This window comes from Alexandromys fortis, unplaced genomic scaffold, assembly GCF_014885135.2.
Source record: "Alexandromys fortis isolate MF-2015 unplaced genomic scaffold, M_Fortis_MF-2015_v1.1 scaffold_31, whole genome shotgun sequence".
Lineage (NCBI taxonomy): Eukaryota > Metazoa > Chordata > Mammalia > Rodentia > Cricetidae > Alexandromys > Alexandromys fortis.
Genome location: NW_026067974.1, coordinates 2,722,663 through 2,746,296, shown reverse-complemented (window position 1 = coordinate 2,746,296; position 23,634 = coordinate 2,722,663). Strand labels below are relative to the sequence as shown.

Sequence of the window (23,634 nt, the reverse complement as noted above, 5' to 3'; positions counted from 1 at the left end):
GCAGCTGGGTTACATGGTTGGGGCATGGAAGGAAGGACAGACAATAGCTAGGAGTACAGAGATTCAGGAGAGGGATGGTGCTGGCCTTGAAACAGGGACGGTTTTTTGTGTGAGTCCGTCCCTGTGATCATGGAATCTACGTTTTTGCATTTGTGGTTATGTATTAGACCACTCACCCAGTTCTTTCCAGGTACTGTGCTTTATGCTAGATGTTTACCTGGGTGCTTTGTCTCATTCATTTTCACACAGTTCTCTCCCTGGCTTTGTGGCCAGCATGCTCATCTTCTTTTGTGGTCAAGAGAATAAAAACCCGGAAGGATACCGTAAAACAAACATCTCTGTCTTTCCAACCCTGTCCCTCTCACACTCTTTCTCTCCCGATCTTTGTCTCTCTCCAATTCTCTCTTTCTTTATCACTGTCTCAATCTATCTGTGTCTCACTCCCTCAGTGTCTGTCTCTGTGTGTGTGTGTGTCTGTCTCTATCTCTCATTCTCTCTCTCTCGCTCTGTGTGTGTGTGTGTGTGTGTGTGTGTCTGAGAGAGAGAGAGAGAGAGAGAGAGAGAGAGCAATCATTCCTTTTCCCAAATAGACTTTGATGTGTATGGCAAAGCAGTTCATTCTGTTCCTCTATTCACAAGTGTCTGATGTATAATGTACAGGTGGCATAATTGGAATTAGAAAGAAGCCAAGCACGTTGCAATTCCCAGTTCAACGTCACCTACTTAACCTCTGGCTTATTGTGAACAGGACCATAACCATCCCCCGTGTACTGCAGCTCAGTTCCTGGGTCAGTCATCCGCTGTCGTGAGAATGCTAACTAGTTGCAAAAGCTCAGGAACATACGCAAATAAGGATTTATTGTTCGCTCCTCTGCTTTTGCAGTGAGTCAGACGGTGGCTGTCCTGACCTTAGCCGGACCCACGCATCTAGAGAGCAGGTGATTGAGCTGATCCTCTGGCCTCTCCAGTGCCCTTCATCTTCCAACAGACTCGCCCAGACAGGCTTGTGGTAATGACATACATGTACTGATAAAGAGATGGGAACCTGCATGGAGCCTTTAGGCCCAGCTGCAGAAACACCAAAGCATTCTTCCCTTATTCTCTTGGCCAGTGCAAAGTAGGAGACCAGCTCACAATTGGGAGGCTAGGAAACAGATTTTGCCTGGAATTGCAAAGCCACATGGGAAAGTCATGGGCAGGAGAGGGATGGGTCCTTGGGCCATTGGGACATACCTGAGCTTGTAGGGTACTTGTTAAAGGAAATTACATGCCCTGCCATCAGAGCAGAAACCAGCTGACCTGGACACAGAGTCTAGGGAAACTCCCACTTTTAGGATATGCTCGGGGGGGGGGGGTATTTAATCTCTGTACATTTATCAAAATCTCCTCATTGATCCTGAAGTATCATTATAGTCCCCCAAGATAATGGGCTTTTTACATTCGAAAGGGTCCAGGAACAGGGGTGTGTTATATTGAAGCAAGCAGGCTATGAGCCCCAGTGTGGTTTTCTTCTGAAATTTGGAAGATGCCAAGAAAATAAAAGATCTTGTTATGACCCTTTGGGACCCAGAAGATCATAACAAGCAAACAGACCCAAACTGAAATAAATCCTTATTTGCGTATGTTCCTGAGCTTTTGCAACTAGTTAGCATTCTCACGACAGCGGATGACTGACCCAGGAACTGAGCTGCAGTACACGGGGGATGGTTATGGTCCTGTTCACAATAAGCCAGAGGTTAAGTAGGTGACGTTGAACTGGGAATTGCAACGTGCTTGGCTTCTTTCTAATTCCAACCGGAGAGAGGAGGAGTAGGCAGGAGAGGAAGACCCACCAGAGACTGAGCTGTGGATCACAAGACTTTCCTTTTGACTCATCAGATGGAAAGGGTTCCCTTCCATCAATGTAGACGTCACCTTTCCTTTTCTCTGCCTTTCTTGATGAGGATGGTTTCCCTCGGCTTGCTCATGCTCTTGAGTAACAAATGCTGAGCGATATGCCTCGGACTCTTTCCTCACGGCTGCTTTACATCTAATGCCTGTCTGCCTACCTAGCTACCTGAAAGAGGAGAGCACCAAAGGGGTTGTGGTTGCTGCAACTAGACGTGAGGTCTAAGTAATAAATAAAATATTGATTTATTACTTCGATGCAGCCACAGATTAAGAGCACAAACCCAGCGCCTTAGCAGAAAGGGATGCAGGTTGCTGCCGTCCCTGTCCATGGATGTCTGCCCACTCATCAGCTCACTGAACAGGAGCTGCTAAACTCCTCCTGAAGGGGAGGAATGGGGAGGCTTTTGCATGCTCTCTGGGGACCAGAGACCAACTGTGGGTTTCAGGGCCACTTTGAATCTCTTCCCAGATTTTTTTAGGGCCTCCATTTTCCCCATTCCTCCAGAATCTTCCGTGGCTCTTCAGGAAATGTCATCACGAGGCCTGTAGATGAAGAACCATGCCCAGTAGACTATAGAATTTACACAATAGGGTTGAACCTGCATGATTTAAATAAAACCCTAGATAGAGAACTATCAAGCTTGAACACAGAAGATACAGAGGAACAACCATACAATTATCCTTTACATTTTTTTAAGATGATGACACATTTGAGGAAATTTAATGTTCTTACTTCTGTTTAAAAACAAAAAAAGCATCTGCCAATACAATAAGGGTAGAACTCCTGAACTGGGAGACTGTGACGCTTTCAGGCTTCATGGCACAAGGGGTCAGCAGCATTTTCCACTGCCCCACTGACGTCTGGACAGTGGGATCATCCGCCTCATGTCGCAGGTACAGCTGATGCAAAGATTAAGACTCTTCACAAGAAAGATGTGAGGATTATAAACATTTGAAACAAGCTGTAACTGGCCCTAGAGGCGGCTGATAAAATTATTCAGGGAAGTCAGACTTGCTGAAACTGTTAGAAGCAGGATGGGCGGGGGAGGGGTGGCTGGATATGAGCCTGGCATCGTAAAACCAGCTCCTTCCTACATGCCAGCAGTAACCAGTCAGGAAACAAGGGAACTTCAGCGCAACTGCTGTAGAACATTTAAAATTAATGAACAGCAAAAAAAAAAACTGAGAAGTTAAGACTGCTGAAAGAACTGAACTAACACATGTTTTTGTTTTTTTTTTTAAATGCTGAAAATGAAAATGGGATGTTTAATATGTTAAGGATAACTGTTCCTGCAGGGCTCAGTTGTGATCTTGACAAAATTCCTAATGAAGATTTTATGTAAAACTTAACAAATGCGTTCTGAAATTCACCTAAAAGAAAGGATTGTGTATTGGAGCAACCAGAGACATTTTAAACAAAGAACAACAATAGAGACAGAATTTGTGCTGTCAAACGTTAAGACTCACCCGATATCAGTCATTAGAGGCTGGCATTTGGAAACCGTTAGTTAACATCCTTTTTAGGCTGTATGCGGAAAAATTCTGGGTGGCTCAGAATAAACCAGCTACAGTTGTAATAAAGAAAAGCGCAGGCTTATACACAGGTAGATGGGCACACTGTGTGCATAAGTAAGACATACCGTGACAATGGGAAATCTCTCAGTAGTGAAAAACTGTAAGGTCATAACCAGTGTTGGCAAAGAGTTATATGTAAAGCAGATGAGACGATGTTTGTAAACTTTATAGACACTGAGCTCACGAGATGGCCCAATAGGTGAAGGTGCTTGTCACTGAGCATGATGGCCTGAGTTTGATACCCAAGATCCACCTGGTAGAAGGGAAGAACTGACTCCCACAAGTTGCCCTCTGACCTCAACTCTGCATGCACACATGAGCCCACACAAATATTCATACAGGCTCACAAAATAAATAAAATATAATGCATATATTTTAACATTAATAAAATCTACATCATATTAAGTCTTCTTGAGAAATATATATACATACTGTGTTTCCATTATTAGTTCCACTCTTCCCTCTCTGCCTCCGTTCTACCTGTGCACCTCACAGTCCCTCTCAAATTTATGACCTTTTACTTAATTTCATGTATATTTATGCATATATATACATATATGTGTGTATATCTATATGGAGGGATTTGTTTCTGGAGGAGAACACCAGTTCTCCCTTTCAGGAACCATTTACTACCCGAAGCTCTCCATCTGGAGGTAGGGCCTTGTAAGATTCCCCATCCCATCCGCATGTCAGCTGGTGATGTCATTGTGTTGGTTTTCTTTAGGCAACTGTACTGTTGGAATTTTATGAGTGTAGCTTTCCTGTTATATGTAGAAGACTAGTCTCATAGCAGACATTCTGGTCCTCTCAGTCTTCCAATCTTTCAGCCACCTCTTCCCCCATGTTCTGGGAGCCATAGGTATAGGAGCTGTGTTGTAGATGTATCTGTTGGGGTTGAATAAAATATGTGGGGTACCGAGAAGTGGGTACCCAATAAATATGTGGGATGATGAGCATGACTAGTCGCCAGAGAAGTGAATTCTGTGCTGATCAAACTGGCACCATTTTAAAATGAATGTTTAGTTATATGAAATTTGGACTCTCATTTATGTCTGTGTAAGTATGAATAGGATTGCATTTTAGGGCAAAATTTGGAAGTACATTCATCACAACATTAAAAAATTGTACTTGGCTTCATGTGAGCAGCTCAGTTTCTAGTGATCTTTTGTATTTAAAAAAACTGCTGAAAAAGCTTATTAGCTGGAGAATTATTGAATATATTACTATATTCAACACTGATTCTTTAACAACAAGTAGAGACTTGGGATGGAGCTGGGGGTGGGGTGACAACACCTCATTATCATGCAAGAGTCCTTGGGTTTGATCCTCACATATATTTACTATTATATTATAATATTTTTAATGTCTTAAAATGTTAAAAAAGCAATATAAGATGCACGATCCCATTTGGGTTATAGTGTTTATGAGTAAAAAGCCAAGGCATAATGAGGTAGGGGTATAGCCCAGTGGTAGGGTGTTTGTCTAGCATGTTGGAAACCCTGAGTTTGATTCCCAATACCAATCCCTAAAGTTTTCAAATGATAGGTAAGAGCTTTTCATCACGGTGTTCATCCACCCCCCTGGGGGGGAGGCAGTTAGAGGGGCTGTAGATAGAAGAGCCATGAGAACTGAACATTTACTTTCCTGACACATTCTGCAGTTGAAGTTTTGCTGTGAACATTTTTGATAATTCAAAAGTAAAATGTAATGCTTCACTCGAAGTCAATAATTCTTACATTAGAAGTCTGAAAAAATCCATAAAAAATAGAAAAATATAACAAAAAGCCTTTCTCCCTATGACCCAATGACTCCTGGGAGTTTTCAGTAAAAGGTAAGACAACTTCAGCAGGAGGTAATGTAGCAGAAAAGATGGATGACAAGAAGGATCCGGCTTTGTCCCTTCGTCATTAGCCACTTTCTGCTTGACCCTAGGGCAGCCATTTACTTATGCTCGGGTACGCTTCCATTTTCCCATTCTGCAGGAAATGCTGGCCTGCTCCTCTGGAGAAAGGGGCTGCAGAGATAGAATGCTAGAATGTTCTGCCTAAATGGGAAGTGTCACTCTTAGAAGGGCCATGGATGCATGTCAGAGTTCAGTGTCTCAGAGGACCAACCAAAGGAAAAGGATTGCTCTTTACCAAAGCTGAACATGGAAGTAGATACCATAACAAGGGGTTGTATGGGTATGAAATAGTCAAAATGTGAAGGTCTATGCACTCTGGTAGAAAGTGTGTGTGTGTGTGTNCTGTAGACCAGACTGGTCTCGAACTCACAGAGATCCGCCTGCCTCTGCCTCCCGAGTGCTGGGATTAAAGGCGTGCGCCACCACCGCCCGGCTCTAATGCATATATTTTAACATTAATAAAATCTACATCATATTAAGTCTTCTTGAGAAATATATATACATACTGTGTTTCCATTATTAGTTCCACTCTTCCCTCTCTGCCTCCGTTCTACCTGTGCACCTCACAGTCCCTCTCAAATTTATGACCTTTTACTTAATTTCATGTATATTTATGCATATATATACATATATGTGTGTATATCTATATGGAGGGATTTGTTTCTGGAGGAGAACACCAGTTCTCCCTTTCAGGAACCATTTACTACCCGAAGCTCTCCATCTGGAGGTAGGGCCTTGTAAGATTCCCCATCCCATCCGCATGTCAGCTGGTGATGTCATTGTGTTGGTTTTCTTTAGGCAACTGTACTGTTGGAATTTTATGAGTGTAGCTTTCCTGTTATATGTAGAAGACTAGTCTCATAGCAGACATTCTGGTCCTCTCAGTCTTCCAATCTTTCAGCCACCTCTTCCCCCATGTTCTGGGAGCCATAGGTATAGGAGCTGTGTTGTAGATGTATCTGTTGGGGTTGAATAAAATATGTGGGGTACCGAGAAGTGGGTACCCAATAAATATGTGGGATGATGAGCATGACTAGTCGCCAGAGAAGTGAATTCTGTGCTGATCAAACTGGCACCATTTTAAAATGAATGTTTAGTTATATGAAATTTGGACTCTCATTTATGTCTGTGTAAGTATGAATAGGATTGCATTTTAGGGCAAAATTTGGAAGTACATTCATCACAACATTAAAAAATTGTACTTGGCTTCATGTGAGCAGCTCAGTTTCTAGTGATCTTTTGTATTTAAAAAAACTGCTGAAAAAGCTTATTAGCTGGAGAATTATTGAATATATTACTATATTCAACACTGATTCTTTAACAACAAGTAGAGACTTGGGATGGAGCTGGGGGTGGGGTGACAACACCTCATTATCATGCAAGAGTCCTTGGGTTTGATCCTCACATATATTTACTATTATATTATAATATTTTTAATGTCTTAAAATGTTAAAAAAGCAATATAAGATGCACGATCCCATTTGGGTTATAGTGTTTATGAGTAAAAAGCCAAGGCATAATGAGGTAGGGGTATAGCCCAGTGGTAGGGTGTTTGTCTAGCATGTTGGAAACCCTGAGTTTGATTCCCAATACCAATCCCTAAAGTTTTCAAATGATAGGTAAGAGCTTTTCATCACGGTGTTCATCCACCCCCCTGGGGGGGAGGCAGTTAGAGGGGCTGTAGATAGAAGAGCCATGAGAACTGAACATTTACTTTCCTGACACATTCTGCAGTTGAAGTTTTGCTGTGAACATTTTTGATAATTCAAAAGTAAAATGTAATGCTTCACTCGAAGTCAATAATTCTTACATTAGAAGTCTGAAAAAATCCATAAAAAATAGAAAAATATAACAAAAAGCCTTTCTCCCTATGACCCAATGACTCCTGGGAGTTTTCAGTAAAAGGTAAGACAACTTCAGCAGGAGGTAATGTAGCAGAAAAGATGGATGACAAGAAGGATCCGGCTTTGTCCCTTCGTCATTAGCCACTTTCTGCTTGACCCTAGGGCAGCCATTTACTTATGCTCGGGTACGCTTCCATTTTCCCATTCTGCAGGAAATGCTGGCCTGCTCCTCTGGAGAAAGGGGCTGCAGAGATAGAATGCTAGAATGTTCTGCCTAAATGGGAAGTGTCACTCTTAGAAGGGCCATGGATGCATGTCAGAGTTCAGTGTCTCAGAGGACCAACCAAAGGAAAAGGATTGCTCTTTACCAAAGCTGAACATGGAAGTAGATACCATAACAAGGGGTTGTATGGGTATGAAATAGTCAAAATGTGAAGGTCTATGCACTCTGGTAGAAAGTGTGTGTGTGTGTGTGTGTGTTCACAGATGCATGCTCATGTTTGTAAAGTTTAAAAACATTTAAGATAGCATGATAAACAGAATATTGAAGTGTTGACAGTGGCTTTGTCCTGCCCAGTCCTGCAGCCATTCAGTTCCAAAGAAACACACAGAGGTCTACAATCATAAACTGGTTGGCCTATTTACTCAGGCTTCTTATTAACTCTTACATCCTACATTAACCCATAATTCTTGTCCGTGTCAGTCACATGGCTTGGTAACTTTTATCAGTGAGGCATTCTCATCTTGCTTCCTCTGTGTCTGGATTACAACTGCAGACTGAGCCTTTCCTTGTCCCAGAATCCTCCTGTTCTTGTTGCCCCACCTCTACTTCCTGCCTGGCTACTGGCCAATCAGTGTTTTATTAAAACAGTACAAGTGACAGGGTACAAGACCATTGTCCCACAGCACTGAAGTCTGAAAAAGGAATTTCAAATAATGAAGAAATTCTACTTGGGAAGCATTAAGAGATGATTCAGAGCCAGGCAGGGTGGTGGCCCACGCCTTTAATCCCAGCACTAGGGAGGCAGAGGCAGGTGGATCTCTATGAGTTAGAGGCCATTCTAGATTGACTCTATAGTGAGTCCAGGACAGCCCAGGCTACACAGAGAAACCCTGTCTTAAAAAAGCAGGAGCAAAGAGGGAGGGGCTTAGGGAAAGAGGTGGGTAAGATGCTGAGTAGATAGAGACACCAAGCCTGATAATAATAATCTAAATTCAGTGACGACATAAATTTAAGCCCCAGGACTCATAGGATGGAAAAGAGAACGGACTCCTGAAAATTATCCTCTGACCCCACATTCATGACAACACCACACACACACACACACACACACACACACACACACACACACACACACACACACAAGATAGAATGCAATGTAACAAAAAGACCGAGAGAAGAGAATAGAAGCCTACGAAGTGGTGGTGGGGTGATGTTAGGACATTAGGCAGTGCTGTTAAGTTCAAAGAGATTTCCTTCATGAAAAGTAGCATCCCTAGATGATGGAGATGAGGTTCCTTTTTAAAGCAAGGTCAAGAGGCACAAGATGAAATTGTATTCATCCAATACGAAGCTCTGCAGTCCCCAGAAGCTGGAACTGTGCGGCAGCTTGGCTAATGAGAAAACCCCATCATCTGCCAACGCCTCAGGGGCCGTCTCTTCCTTTCTGGCAAGCAGTACACAGAGAGCTCAAAGCAGAGAAGGGACCTAGAAGGTCATCTGGGTCATTTATTTTTCAAGTTCCCTTCCAGGTCTTTTGAAAAACAGGCGTGCAGGGTTTTGGTTTCACTACAGTATAAGCAAGGGACTTCATGCTTCATCCTTGGGTAGGTTTTTAATGAAACCTAAAGATTTCTTCATACACAGGACCTGCCTTTGGCAATGAGGAAGAAGAGGAGCTGGGCCAAACACAGCCAAGCTGTATCCTCTTATTTATTGCTCGGGCATGAAAGGAGCAATTGTAAAACTCAGATGAAACCGGAAGTTAAGTTTCAGGACTCCCAGCATAAACATTTGGTCTGTTATTAAGTTCACTTTCACCAGCTAGACAAAGAAACACAATCCACCCATTGTTCCATGGATGTTTGTGTAGTCCAGTAGCTTAGTGTGTAGAGGGTTCAAGTGGAAGTTAGGTTCTCTCCATGATGTCCTTTCTAATCTCTTTTTTAAATGTCTCCTCTCAGCATCTGTAAAGCCACTGTTAGAGTGTCCCTTGTCTATTACAGCAGTCTTGACTCTGACAGACTCCATCTGTGCCCCCTTCAGTCCACCGTACTACAACCTTTTTCTAAGCCAGCTCTTCGTTACTTCACTCCTCAAGTCCTTCTGTGACATTCAGTCGTTTGTCCTTTTCCCACAGCTCTCCGTGCTGGTGACCACATCTCTTGCAGTTTTACCTAAACGTATTCTGTCTTCTGGTTCTGGGTTCCAACTGCCGAAGACTATTTGTAGCTTCTCAAGCATGCAAACTGGAGGACTAGGGATATAGCACAATGGCACAGCACTTGCCTATACAATGCTCAGGGCCCCAGGTTCGATCCCCAGTATAAAAAAAAAAAAAGGAAGGAAGGAAGGGGGTAAAGAGGGGGGAGGAAGAAAGAGAAAATAAAGGGTTGGGGAGATGGCTCAGTTGGTAAAGTACCTGCCACAAAAGCAGGTTTAGATCCCTAGAACCCAGGTGAACACCCAAAAGAGAATGAGGGTGGAGACCCCTGAAGCTTATTGATTAGCCAGCCTGACTAAATTCATGAGTTTCAAGTTCAATGAGAAACACCATCTTGAAAAACACAGGTGGCAAATGATTGAGAAATCACACCCACCGTCTCCTTCTTGCCTCACAAACATACATGCATACCCATGTGCATAAGTGTGCCTGCCTACACTGACAAGCACACACACAGCACAACACATACATACACTAAAATGCTTGAAAATGTCTGTCTTCACTTTGCAGCTAGAGTACCTTTCTGCTGATCACTATCTACTCCAGGATGCAGCTGGACCAGGTTTCATCGCCAGGATCACCCCCTAACCTTGTTTATGTTATGTGTGGTTTACTACACACCGGATGCACATGAGATTTCCTTCCAACCTCTACCACTGCACTCTGCCCTACCTGGCTGGATATAGGTCTGTCTCTGGGACTCACCTGGGAAACACCTGAAGTGTCCCACAACTGTATTCTTAAAGCCCTATCATTCTCTCCATCACAGCATCTGGCTTGTGTTGGTGCTCCATGTGTGTCTTAGGGTTCTTATTGCTGAGATGAAACACCATGGTGCTTTTCCAGTGGTCCTGACCGCTGGGGTCTACACTGAAGACTCAGCTACACCCTCACAAATAGCCTGTCCTAGGCTCACTTTGAGGACTCTGATCCAGCCACATAATGGCAAGCCTCAGCTTCTCTCCAGGAACCCTTCAAACTTGGGATTTCTACTTCAACTGAAGCTGCACATCTCCTAGTGGCCTCACCTAGTTTCCCATGGTGCCAAGCGTCAGCTGCTCTCCATGACGCTTTTGTACCTTCAAAACCAGTACCACACAGGAGACTCTTACACATGACCAGGGTTGGCTCCCAGCATGCTCTACAACCTTGGCCATGTCTAGAACACAGCATCTCTGTGCTGACTCCAAGGAAACATTTCTCAGAAGATTTCACCTCAGTGATGTTAGTCTCTTCTTAATCACCAAAATTCTTAACCTGGATACCCAGCATCAGTTGTCCCTAGTAAAGCAAAGGTTTCACTTCTGTGGTCTTGGTCTCTGGTTAATCACAGCTGTCTCTTCTCAAATGCAAACTTGATGGAGTCTTTAAGGAATGCAAACTTTCCTCTGAAACTTCACACGCCAGGCCTCCATAATCTATACTGCAGAGCATTATCTTCCCAGTTCCCATAGAATAATCCACTGATCTCTGAGCGCTCATTGGCTCTTCCAGCCCAAACACCAAAGTCCTTCCACAGCCCTTCCCAAAACAGCATTGTCACAGCAACATCCTACTCTCTGATATCAATTTCTTTCTTAGTTAGGATTATTATTTTTGTGATAAAATCCCATGGCCAAAAATAACTCGGAGAGGGAAGGGTTTATTTAGCTTACACTTCAGCCTCACAGTCCATTACAGAAAGAGGTCAGGGCAGGAGCAAAAACAGAGCAGGACCCTAGAGGCGGGAGTTGATGCAGAGACCATGGAGGAGTGCTGCTTACTAGCTTGCCCCTTAAGGCTTGTGCAGCCTGCTTTCTTATAGCATCCAGGACCACTAGCATGGAGAGGTGACACCATCCACAGTGAGCTGAGTCCTCCCACATCCATCATCAATTATGAAAAGGCATCATAGTCTTGCCCAGACCAACCTAGTGGAGGCATTTTCTCAATTGAGTGCCCTCTTCCCATATGACCAGCTTGTGTCACGTTGACATAAAACTAACAAGCACAATGAATGTAATAGGAAAATAAGAAATATATATATACCTTTCTTAATCCTGTTTGTGAACAAGTACATATATGCCATGTTTTTGCCTGATAAGACGAGTCAATCATATTCTGCCTGCTGTGTTCTCAGAAACACAGTGAATATGAATAAGAACAAATGACAGTAAGGCCAGATATAAGTTGGTTAAAGATTCTCAACACGCCTAGAGAACCACTAAGTGGCTGTGTCTTGGGTTGACTGAGTCAATATAAATGAAAACGTCTGTATTGTTCCAGGCCAGCTGCTGCCAGCAAACCGAAATACACCGAGTCCCATTGATCCTGACGCCATCCAGGTTCCTGTCGGGTATGAACCAGACCCAGCCGATCTTGCCCTCTCCAGCATCCCAGGGCAGGAAATGTTTGACCCTCGCAAACGCAAGTTCTCCGAGGAAGAACTGAAGCCACAGCCCATGATTAAGAAAGCTCGCAAAGTCTTCATTCCAGATGATTTGAAGGTAAATTGGAACTGGTAATCAGGCTGTGGGTAGACGGAAGGCGGGATTAGGAGAAATTAAATGGGTGGTTCCAGGAATGCTACACACAATTGGAAAGCAAGGGCCAGTGAGTTCTCATTGTGTTTGTTGGCATGTGACTTCTTGGCATGATACTTCTTCTCTAGGAGTTTTCTGAAATGTGCTTTCATGTCTTGATACTGATCAGGAGTAAGGAGAAGCAATAAAAGACTGGAGAGAGATAAAGTCCCCAAAGGAAACACATTGGCTCCTCTTTACAAGGGATCCCATGAGCCCCATGTATCAATCCCAAATCTTTTAAGGGTGCAAAGGAAAATAAATAATAATAATAATTAATAATAATAATAATAAAAGATGATTTGAGAAGGGAACCTGGACCTCAGTTTTCTGAGGCATACCTCCTTTGTTCATTGTTTGCTGACAGTGAACGTTACCATTTTCCCGAGTGCCTTGGAGTCTAAACAAGTCTGAACTCCCCCCTCCATATTGCCAGCTCTGGGTGACCAGGATAGCTTATTGTGGGCAGAGACGGTGGGTCTATGGCCATCAATGTGCGTGTCATGTCATGTCCTTTTGATGTTAACTCAGCAGTTAGCTCCGAGTGGGTTTCCTCAACCATGTTGAAGGGGGCGCATCATTTATCCAGGGAAACAGACTTGCTCGTTTATTCTGATACATTTACCTTGGGATGAAAGAGATTCCTGAAAATTATGCCAGCACAGAACTATTTATGATTAGCCATTTCATAGGAAATTTCCTGTTCACTCTTCTTTCTGATCGTGAGAACAATAAATGATTATATGCATGCAAAGCATTAGTACCAAGAATAATTAGCCCTTTCTGACACCCGATCCCCATTGCCAAGCCCTAAATATGCTTCATACGTAGAGATACTCCTAGGAAAATGGGAGTGTGGAACACTCTCGTTGGTTGAACTGATGTAGGCCAGTGTTTTTACCTTTTTGTGTCTAGAAAGAACACAGGAGGCAGATGTACCCAGAAGATCTAAAGACAGCTGTTATCCTCACATCTGAGAACTCCTTAATTGCTACAGAACGAGCAAGTGTCACGGCTGAAGTCCAAAGTTATCCCTTTACAGTGGAGGATGTAGAAAGGAGAACTGAGGTGAATTCTACTTTTAGAGTAAGGCAGGTTCTGGAAAGGGCACTGTAGCGTGTAAGCCCAGACAAGGGGCCCTTGCATAAAAACATCAAGAGCTGTCACCCTAAGAATCAAAACTAAGAAAATCTACAAGAAAAATTCCAGAAAAATGAAACCTCTCAGGGCTTGGATGATTAGACTGTAAGGGGCTATGAGATTAGGTCCGAGCCAAGTTAAATACCTTCTTGCAGTTGGATGCCTTCTAATTCTAATTCTGTGTATTTCAGAGTTTTTGCCCTTCACCTAAATCAGGAAGCCTATTCAGCTGGGGCTACTTCTTGACTGGAAGGTGGTTTGACAGGATGCTAACAAGTAGTAGATTGAACCTCTAGCCAGACCTTCAGAGTCTCCAAGTTTGCGTGTTTAAAGAGTGAGCCTACTTAATGGCCCGTGTACTCTTGGCAGCAAAGAGGCCGTGATAAACCATCTGTGCTGGAATGATACATATTACTGCTGTCATGGCTAAGCCTGCCCTTTTCACTTGCTGGGTAGGGAACTGGCAGGAACCTTCTCCTTCAATGTGCCCTTAGGGGTTTTTTTCAATTGCAGGTTGAGCCACAAGGCCCAAATGAGGAGCTGCTGAGAAGTGGGAAGAAGAGCTGGGAGGTGTTCTTTCCTCAGGCAGGGCTGAGCTGGGGTGGTGGGAGACAAGGTGTGTGGGGCCCTCAGCATTTGGATGACAATCAATCCAGTAGAAGGGGGTGGAAAATCAAGAATGGTTTTCCCTACAAGTGCTTAACTTTTATCTTTGGTTAGCATGCATACAGAGGGAGAGCTAAATGATGATATACAGGGGTTCCTAATGGATAACACAGTCACATCTATTTCTTACCACACTTAAGAGTCATCTACTCACTTGACAGACATCTTTCAGAGGTTTAGGGGATGCTAAAGTGAGCCAACACCATCACTGATCACTGTATTTGGGCCTAAAGGAATTCTAGTCTATAGAGAAAAGGGGAGTGCCAGTCTGTTAGAAGTGGGAGGGATGAGTAGGTCCCTGCTGCGTGAAGAAGGTAACTGAATAGCCAGATAGCATCAGCTCCTGGCAGGCAGTGGATGGAACGGGGGGACCCTGTGTCAAATCTATCATTCCTACTAGAGATCCTGCCTTCCTGGCTCCCATCAGAAGGACAGAAGGAAGTGAGCTGGTTTTTCTAGGCTAGAGCATCCCTTCTCCCATCACTCCTGTCTTCTCCATCTTTTCGTACCACCTCTATTCTCTGCTTCCCTCCTGCTTCCGAGCTTTATTCTCCAGTCCACACCTGTAGCTCATCTGCACATGTGGGCAGATGGGACTGGGGAGAAAGCACCTTCCTTGTGATAAGAGGTCTGAACACAAACCGAGTTAAGTCTGAAGAGAGCTGGGTAAGAAGAGTTGGTTGTTACACTAAGGTCAGTTGATGATTCCGAGGTCCCTAGAGACATGGTCAGAATTGTCGCAGGGTGACAGATCCATTCTGTAGCTTCCCAAGGGCTTGTTCGCACGGACAGCCTCACCTCCTGCCCTCATGTTGCCTTGTGTGTAGGTTCTGCTCCATTCTGACTCAGCCCTTCATCGGAATGTTCTTGGAAACCATACTTCTGGGCATCTTGACAAGTGTGGTAGGCTTCCTGACACACTAAAGGGGGTGGAATGGAGGATGGCAACCGAGTGAGACAAACGTCCTCCGTCAAAGCTGTTATGAAGATACCTTTGGGTCCCCTCGCCTAAGTGATGTCACTGGGTTTCCCAGGACCTCCCAGCCATTCCCCCTTTCTGCCTTTCCCACCTGTTTTGAGAAGCCCAAACAACAAGTCCTATCAACAGCCACAGCATACCTGTCCACACTTGCTCATCTATTCCTCAAAGAGCTGCCTCCTCCCTGAGAATTTTCATGCCAGCCATAGTGAAGATCACTTTGTCCTCCCGTGTCACATTATGAAACGTATCGAAGTCTAGAGACGCTTTCAGAACAAGGGACAATCTTGTGACCAGCAGACAGGAAGCGCCTTTCACACTTTCCATCTCACACACAGTCTTCACCAAAGGTGCATCTCTGCTGAGGATAATGGGCAGGAGGAGGGGCGGACCACGGATCCTGCACTTCTTTTGCAGCCTTAAGCCCCACCCTTGTAAACGACTTTCTCCAATGCCAACTGTCTCTTGGCATCCTGAGAGCAGGGATGGGTTGGCCTCACCCTTTTATTCTAGGTGACATGAACTACAGTCTCAGCCTTGCTAAGACAGGGGTACTGCGTTGTAGCAGTTGTTGATACAAAAGGAGTCTTTTTGGCATCATCCCGTCAATGGATTAAGAAGGTCCAAAAGATCCCCCTCAATCCTCCTAGGAGCTTTCTTGGTAGAGAGCGCAATGATGGAGGCAGATCTGGGAATTCCAGATAGGGTAATTGAAGCCCAGTAAGTTTCAATTGAATAGGAAATTAGAATACATTATTTAAATGCTAGCCACTGGTATGAGTACATTGAGTAATGTGAGCTAATACATTTTTTAATTTTCTGTTTTCAATTACCGAAGTGTGCCTGCCCCTTATGTGACGTTCTGATAGCTCAGGATATGAACTAAAAGGGTGGGAGAAATCCTCCTCTTGTCTGTTACTTCACCGGTTTGGTCCCTCTTTTAGAGGCACCTTTATTGGCCACTACAAATTCACCTGGGCCTCCCACTATTAGTAAAGAATAATTTTAATCGAACTGTGATAAAGATGCATGTTCTCCAGCAGATTGCCGTTGTTTCTCCCCACAACATAGTGTATCACACACATCTTTGTGGCCTCCCCCACCCTAAGGTCTTTATTTTTAATGACTGTAAAGTATCCCTTTGTGTGGCTCTGTGATAATGTGGCTATCTATCACCTCTACTGTAGAGGATTGGTTTTTCTCATTTTTAGCTTTTACAAACAATTCTATAATTAAAAAAAATTGTGCCTGGGTCTGTGTAAATGGAGAATGTGAGACGAAATCATAGAATTGGAGTTGCTTTATCAGCTGCGTATTCATAAAGTTAGATTTTAGAGCGCATTGGCATGATGGTGCTAAGGAGCCAATGGCAGGAGTTCAAGGCCACCTTTGGCTACATAGCGAGTTCAAGACCAGCCTGGGTAATGCAAGACACTATCATGAGGTGGTTATTAGTTAGTTAAAAAAAAAAAACAAAAAATTATGTATGTATAATATTGAGAAACATCACCATATTGCCTTCCAGGGACAGGGTCCCAACCTAAAAAAAGCCTACATGTGTATTTATTGAAGAAAAAAAATAAGTTTTTATAAAAGACTTTCAACCGAGAGAGTGAAGAAAATTGGAACAGAATTTAGGGTGTGTGGTGAGCCTCCGGCTCTCAGCTGAGCTCTGATCTCTGCTTTGCTGGGCACACAAGCCTGTTGTGACAGGTCGGTCCTTTCTCTAGGAAGGAAGCCATGGCTGGCAGACCATTCCCGCAGACGTGTAAGCTGTGAAGGAAGGAGACAGGAATGAAGAAGCCCAGGCTGGTGTCCCAGCACACCCCTGGCTGACACCCAGTACGTGCGGCTGAAACCTAATATCTTGTTTCTTTTTTCCTTCTGTAACTAATGAGCAGGATGACAAGTACTGGGCGAGGCGCAGAAAGAACAATATGGCGGCCAAGCGCTCCCGTGATGCCCGGCGGCTGAAGGAGAACCAGATTGCCATCCGGGCTTCGTTCCTGGAGAAGGAGAACTCGGCCCTCCGCCAGGAGGTGGCTGACTTTAGGAAGGAGCTGGGCAAATGCAAGAACATACTTGCCAAGTACGAGGCCAGGCACGGGCCCCTGTAGGATGGCGTTTCTGTGGGCTGGCTTTTGAATAGATGGACAGCTTGTTTCCTGTCTGGTAGCACCACACCCAAACCAACCTTTCCGACATCAGCACTTTACCAGAGGCATAAACACGACCGACTCATGTTTCGGTGTGCATCTGTGTGTGTATGTGTGTATGTGCGTGTACACGTGCTTACTGTCCTGTGTGTGCTCAGCGGTGTGCATGTGTGTGTGTGTGTGTGTGTGTGTGTGTGTGTGTGTGTTCCTTCAAACCTGCCATTGGAAGATAGTCCTCTTGTTGTCTTTTAGTTCTGAACAAGAAAGGTGCCATGTTTTTATTAGACTCTTGGGACCCCTGTGGGGTTTCCTTCCTTCCCTTCTCCACTCCTGCCCCTTTCCTCCTGGCTTCATGTTCCAGCGAACTTACTTTTTCAGGGTCTGCGTGGCTTCAGGAAGCAGGGCCCTGGTAAAGCAGTGAATCTCAGTTACCTAGAACATAAGCTCTTGTTTCTATCCAACCATGAGTTACCATGCTACAAAGGTGCACAACATACCTTACTAGCACTACACCGCAGCTGAATCCCTTCATAGGTTGCCTCCCCTCCCTCTCTGGCCCCTCTTCCTCTCTCCCACCCTTTCTCGTTTTTCCTTTCAGTTTTGGTGATAATTGTTGTCAAATTTAAAGTGCTGTTTAGATTTAGTAGATCCCGTATTTACTTACTGCTACCTACTAAGTTTCCTTTTCATCCTACCAACCCCAGATAAGTAAGTACCATTATAGAACACAGAGTGTGATTTGCACTGTCTGTACCTAAAGCAATAATCCTAGTGTACGCTAGAGCATGCTGCCTGAGTATTACTAGTGGACGTAGGAATTTCTCCCTACCTAGGAACCTCACTGTCTTTTAAAAATCAAAATTAAAGTAATGCATTTGCGCATGACCAGAATATTCTCAGGACAGGGAAGCAGAGGGCAATGGGAGGCCTAAGAATGATGGGTTGATTTATCGGTATGGAAGCCAAAAAATAATGCATCTTGGAGAAGCCTTTGCCATGGATGTGCTTCGTTCTGCTGTCTCCCTTCTCCCACACCCAGCCCACTCCCACTTTTGTAGTTAACTTTGTTCCATTTCCCTCTTGATATTCAAAACGATTGAGTTACTTAAGATTCAATTCAACCACTTTCTTTTTGTAACATATATTTTTGGGGAGGATATTTTGCTGTTTTTAGAAATCAGTTAATTAGGTTACAAAGTTGGTGTTTTGTAAAGCCCCCCTTCCCTCTGTGGTGTCTTCTTTGAATGCCTCACAAATTAACGATCCTGGAGCCTGTGTTTCTTACCCTCTGTTTGCTTTTGAACATATGTGCGCCTACCAAGTGGACTTCTGAAAAATGAATGTAAAAGACACTGGTGTATCTCAGAAGGGGATGGTGTTGTCACAAACTGTGGTTTAGCCAATCGATTTAAATGTTTACTATAGACCAAAAGGAGAGATTATTAAATTGTTTAATGTTTATACAGAGTAATTATAGGAAGTTCTTTTTTTGTACAGTATTTTTCAGATATAAATACTGACAATGTATTTTGGAAGACATATATTATATATAGAAAAGAGAAAAAGGAAAACTATTCCATGTTTTAAAATTATATAGCAAAGATATATATTCACCAATGCTGTTCAGAGGAGTGCTTGGGGGTTTTTGAAGTCTTTAATATTTTAAACCTATTACTGACACATCAGCATGTTTTCTGCTTAAAATTAAAATTTTATGACAATATTGAGGTTTGCTGTGACGAATCCTACTCCAACGCTTTCTTGTTTCTTATTAGGTCTCAGAAGGAAGTCAGTTAACGTCACCCAAAAGCACAAAATGGGTTTTAGTCAAATATTTATTGGATGATACAGTGTTTTTTAGGAAACGCATCTGCCACATAAATGTTCACTGAAAAATTCTGAGTTGCTGGATTGGAGTGTTGTTGCCAGAGCCCCAAGTGGTTTTGCTCTCTTTTGGCCTGTGTATCTCATGCAGTGTAAGGTTGACCTCGGTGCTATGTGTATGGCTTATGATTTGATAGATGTTTTGATGATAAAGATGGTTGGACTTTTGTTTCACTGAGTTGTATGTCAAGAGAGTCTGCTGTTTCTTCAAAGGCACATTTTGTGCTTGATTAAAATCCCCTTTCATCCGTGGATGTTTTCCAGTTTTCTGCCTCCTCGGTATCGGAATTCTCTGCAGAGCTGGTGGTGCCCTTCCCATTCTATCAGCCACACTTCTGGCTAGTGTTAGCATTCTGGAAGATGAGACCTTTAGGATTGCTTCCCGGGTACCTATTTTGTTTCAAGCCATAGATAATGGCGGGAGATGAGAGAGTATAAGACTTGCAATACATTTTCTAAGCAGATTACTAATTAAAAAAATACTTTGACAATATCACGTGGAACTGAATCAGAGATCATTTGGTAATAGCCCTGAGGTGACAGAGAGTTGGTCTTTCTGAAGATAAAGAGGTGAACTGTAGAACTGTTCAATGACAATATTCATCAGAGCAAAGACTAATCTATCTAGACTTAAGTTGAAGAGTGTTGAAGTGTTGTATCTTGGACCATCCAGATTCATGAAACTTTTAAGCAGTAACTGACAGAAAAGCATACCGGTCTTTCTTGGAATTGTTTGCACCAAATGAACATTACAAATGTTTCCTGCATAAGACATAAAAAGACCATAAAAAAACTTACTCTTGTGTATGCCAGGAAAGGTTTTAGAAACCTACCTCATTAAAAACAATATAAAACAACACTTTGGAGTCTCCACAGGTGCCTTATATGTAGGTCATTGTCACCCCCCTCCCCAGGCTGACTTCTGTCCGTCCATGGACATTAACTAGATGAAGCAATGCAGCTGAATGTCCCGAGAAGTTGGGACCCAGGGTCAGATGATTACAGGAGGTCATGGCCATTAGGAAAGTCCTGTTTTCAACTGTCACCATTTCAACCCAGGCATCTTTCAATGACTGTTTGGCCATTAACAATGCATTCAAGCTATAGCATGCCGTGTCAGGTAGGCATGATTTCGAATGAATCATATAGCACTTCCTTATCAGGTCACACCGTGTCCCTTTTCAACTATTTTTGAAGAAAGTAAAAATCAAAAACAAACAAATGGCGGATCAGCCAGTCTCTCTGCTCATGCTGCCTTCAGGGGATGGGAAGGATCATGATGATCTCTGACTCTAGAGGAAGTGGCGCTTTGAGCCATTCACAAACCACATCAGGCATGGCTGGCCTAGGCTTTGTCTTTAAATAGCACAGTCCCTTAAGGGACCATCCCACGAAGCAGAAGGACCCTGTGTCTGAGAATGTCGTGATGGGATTCAGTCACCAGGTGAGTGGGAAACTAGATTAGAGAACCCAGAGGGTTCTTCTAGCCCATTAGCGTGGTGTAGAAACTTACATTTATTCTAAATATGCCCTTGAAAGGGCCACAGCTTTGTTTTTGAAAGATCTTAAGGGAGGGGGTGAGTCGTTGATATCAACTGCTCTCCTGCCCCAAAGTGAAGCAACTGACGTTGTGCAAGGTAGACTTTGATGTTTCTAAGGGTTCATCTTTTTTTATCCTTGTTGTTCCTTTGAGGGAAAACTCGAACTTTGTCAGAGTTAGATATGAGGTCCCCAGGCAGGGGCCAACTGGACTGTACGTGGCCTGTCTCCATAGGCCACTATTTGACTTTGAGGTTGGTTTCCGGCTGGCGACTAAGCTGAGATGCGATGCCCATTCTGTGGCAGATGCCTTCTGCTCTGGCTCTGACGTGGCTCGTTTCCTGCTGAGAGCTCCTGAGTACATCCCCCTGGGGAAGCCAAATTCAACTCCAGGAGTTTGGTTAAATCAGTGTCCTTCACAAATGAACAAGACATAGATAGGTCCTGATGGATTGAAGTTTTAGTATCTACAGCCAATGGATTTTTGCCAAAATGTATGCACGGCAATGTGTGTTTGTGTACGGATACCTCAGTGGAGACGTAAAATCCGTAAATTTTTACCACCTCACCAGACATAACAATTAGCTATTATCCTTTTGGCAACACCACAAAGACTGCATCTGTTAAACAGGTTCAAGTTAGCTGGAGGTTAGTGTAATTGTACACATGATGTTGGTGGTATTTATGCTGTCAAGTCCAAAACTTTATTTGTTCTTCTAAATGTTTAATAAACTGACTTTTTTTCCTTTCTTCATGTATTTTTTTTTTGTGAACAGCCGGCTAGCAGTTGATTCTGTTTCTGTCACCATAACCAACAAGTTATTTACAGAGATTTGCATAGATGATAATAATTATACCATATAATTAGTAATAAGGTATCATTTGTGAGTGACTTATGTACCAAATACTGCATCATACACATGGAATATTGAAGTCCCAAAATAAATAACGAAGTAACAATTGTTATAGACGAGGAAATGATAATGTGGGTAAGTTAAGAAACTTACATAAGAAGACGGAAAGCTGGCTCAATGGTTAAGAGCCATGGCTGCTATTTCAGAGGACCCAGGTTCAATTTTCTGCACCCACCTGGCAGTTTACAACCACCTATGACTCCAGTTCCAGGTGATCTGACACTTTCTTCTGGTCTTTGTGGGTGCAGACATTTATACAGGCAAAACTTACCCATGCACATAAAATAAAAATTTAAAAATAAAGTGTTCTCTAAGTGATGAACGTAGAAGCTACAGAAGTGCGTACTGATCTGTTGACTAAGGTACCATACAGAGGAAGGTCACAAAAGCTAGTCTGGGTCTGTGATCAAACACAAGATATATTATATTACAGGGGTAGGTTATAGGGGCCCAGATTATGAAACTGGTTTGAGTTGGAGCCCAGAAATCTGAATTTTTTTTCTGCTCCCAGCTAATTGCTACCTGTGATCGAGCATGGCTGACCCTCCAGATCTGAAGGGGATTGGGTCTCAATGGCGGCTAAAACCTGTGATGCTCAAGCCCCTATATTATGTGGTGCAGTGTTTGCATGTAGCCTTCCAACTGATGCTGTAATTCACCTCTGAGATGCCTACTCCTGCTACAGCGTAAATGTTATGTAAGAAGATGCACTTGTGGGGGATGATGAAGAGGGGGGAGGTCCGAGCATGTGCAGTGTAGACACAATCATCCTCGGCCCAACTACACAGCAAGTAAGATCAGCATCCAGCTGGAGCCTTCATCAAGTACTTTTTCAGACAGATCAATTTTCAGGACAAAAATTACATATAAAAGTGGCAGGAACCTCTTTCCATTTTGCCTGTGTACATCTGTTTCTTGGGAATACATTGCCCTCCACCAGCTGTACCAGTTTGACAGTTGGTTAAAGCAAGCTAATCCCTGTGCACACTCAAGTTTGCAAAATACGCCTCAAAATGATGGAGAGGCACTTAAGGGACCAGGGCAGCAATGAGTGACAGTCTTATAAAGGCCTTTGTGTTTCTTCAGTGTTCCAAGACTTCCCAAGTTTTGACCTTCCCGGTGCCTCATTGTTCAAATTCCCTTAAAATCAATAGCCGTGTAATTACCCTCTCCAACTCCACCCTGTAAAGGGCTAATTTGAGAGGGCTTCAATTTCTTACAACCAGTTCTTCCTAGCTGGTAACTTTATAGTTAATATTTCTGAATTGGAGTATTAATGTTATTTTAATATCATTTACATTATATCAGATTCCATATATATGTGAATGTATATACATGTATATATATGTGTGTGTGTGTGGTGTATATGTACATATCACTTGGCAGATATATAATTCCTAGCAAATATGAGTTGCTCCCCAATACTGTCCAGTCCTCTCTCTTCTTTGGACATTCCAAATGACAGATAAGAAGTCCCTAGAATGAACTGGCTCAGGATTAGTGTCCTCTCTCTGGCCTTTGAAAATCAAATGAGCAGCAGGAGGGGCATAAGGAAACAAAGAGCCCATTTAGCCATTTCGTCCCTCAGGCTAGATTCACTTGCAAGGTTTCTCCTGTTAGAGGACAGGAAGTGGATTAATAGTCCGACCACGTCCGTATGTCTGTTATGATCCATATAGCAATCATGTCCATCCCAGACTCGTGGTTTGAATGTTTGGTCACCAGCTGGGGAAGCTATTCTTGGAGGTTTCAAAATCTCTGGGAGCTGGGACCGAGAGGGAAGATGTAAGTCACTGGGACAGATGCTTGGGATCACTGTTTCCTTCTTGCCTTCCCCCTCCCCAACCCCTCTCCTTCCTGTCTGATGTGAACTCCTCTTTTTGCTGCACGTTCTTGCCGCCATATTGTTTTGCCAAGCACAAGGACCAATGGGCCATGGGCCAAATGCTTTGCAACCATCAAGCAAAATAATTGCTACCTTCTTCAATTTTTTTTTAATATCTGCTATCTATCTGGTCACCTCAATGAGAAAAGTCACCAAGACACCTCTGTGATGGTTAATGTCAACTGTCAACCTCATGACACCTAGAATTATCTGGGAGATGAGTCTCTGGGCAGACGTTTGAGGGATGACCTTGG

The 23,634-nt window shown here is 43.4% G+C and overlaps 1 protein-coding gene across 3 annotated transcripts in view; it reads left to right on the top strand.

The window, feature by feature from the left end:
* Hlf (HLF transcription factor, PAR bZIP family member) overlaps positions 1-21,331 on the top strand; it is a 57,818-nt gene extending 36,487 nt beyond the window's left edge. For 2 of the 3 annotated variants that reach the window (XM_050156775.1, XM_050156777.1), the window contains exons 3-4: positions 11,922-12,142; positions 16,901-21,331. In XM_050156775.1, the coding sequence (XP_050012732.1) occupies positions 11,922-12,142; positions 16,901-17,119 (440 nt within the window). In that variant the 3' untranslated portion in view covers positions 17,120-21,331. The remainder of the gene's footprint in view (positions 1-11,921; positions 12,143-16,900) is intronic. The other variant, XM_050156776.1, reaches the window with a different exon arrangement.
* The last annotated feature ends 2,303 nt before the right edge of the window (positions 21,332-23,634 follow it).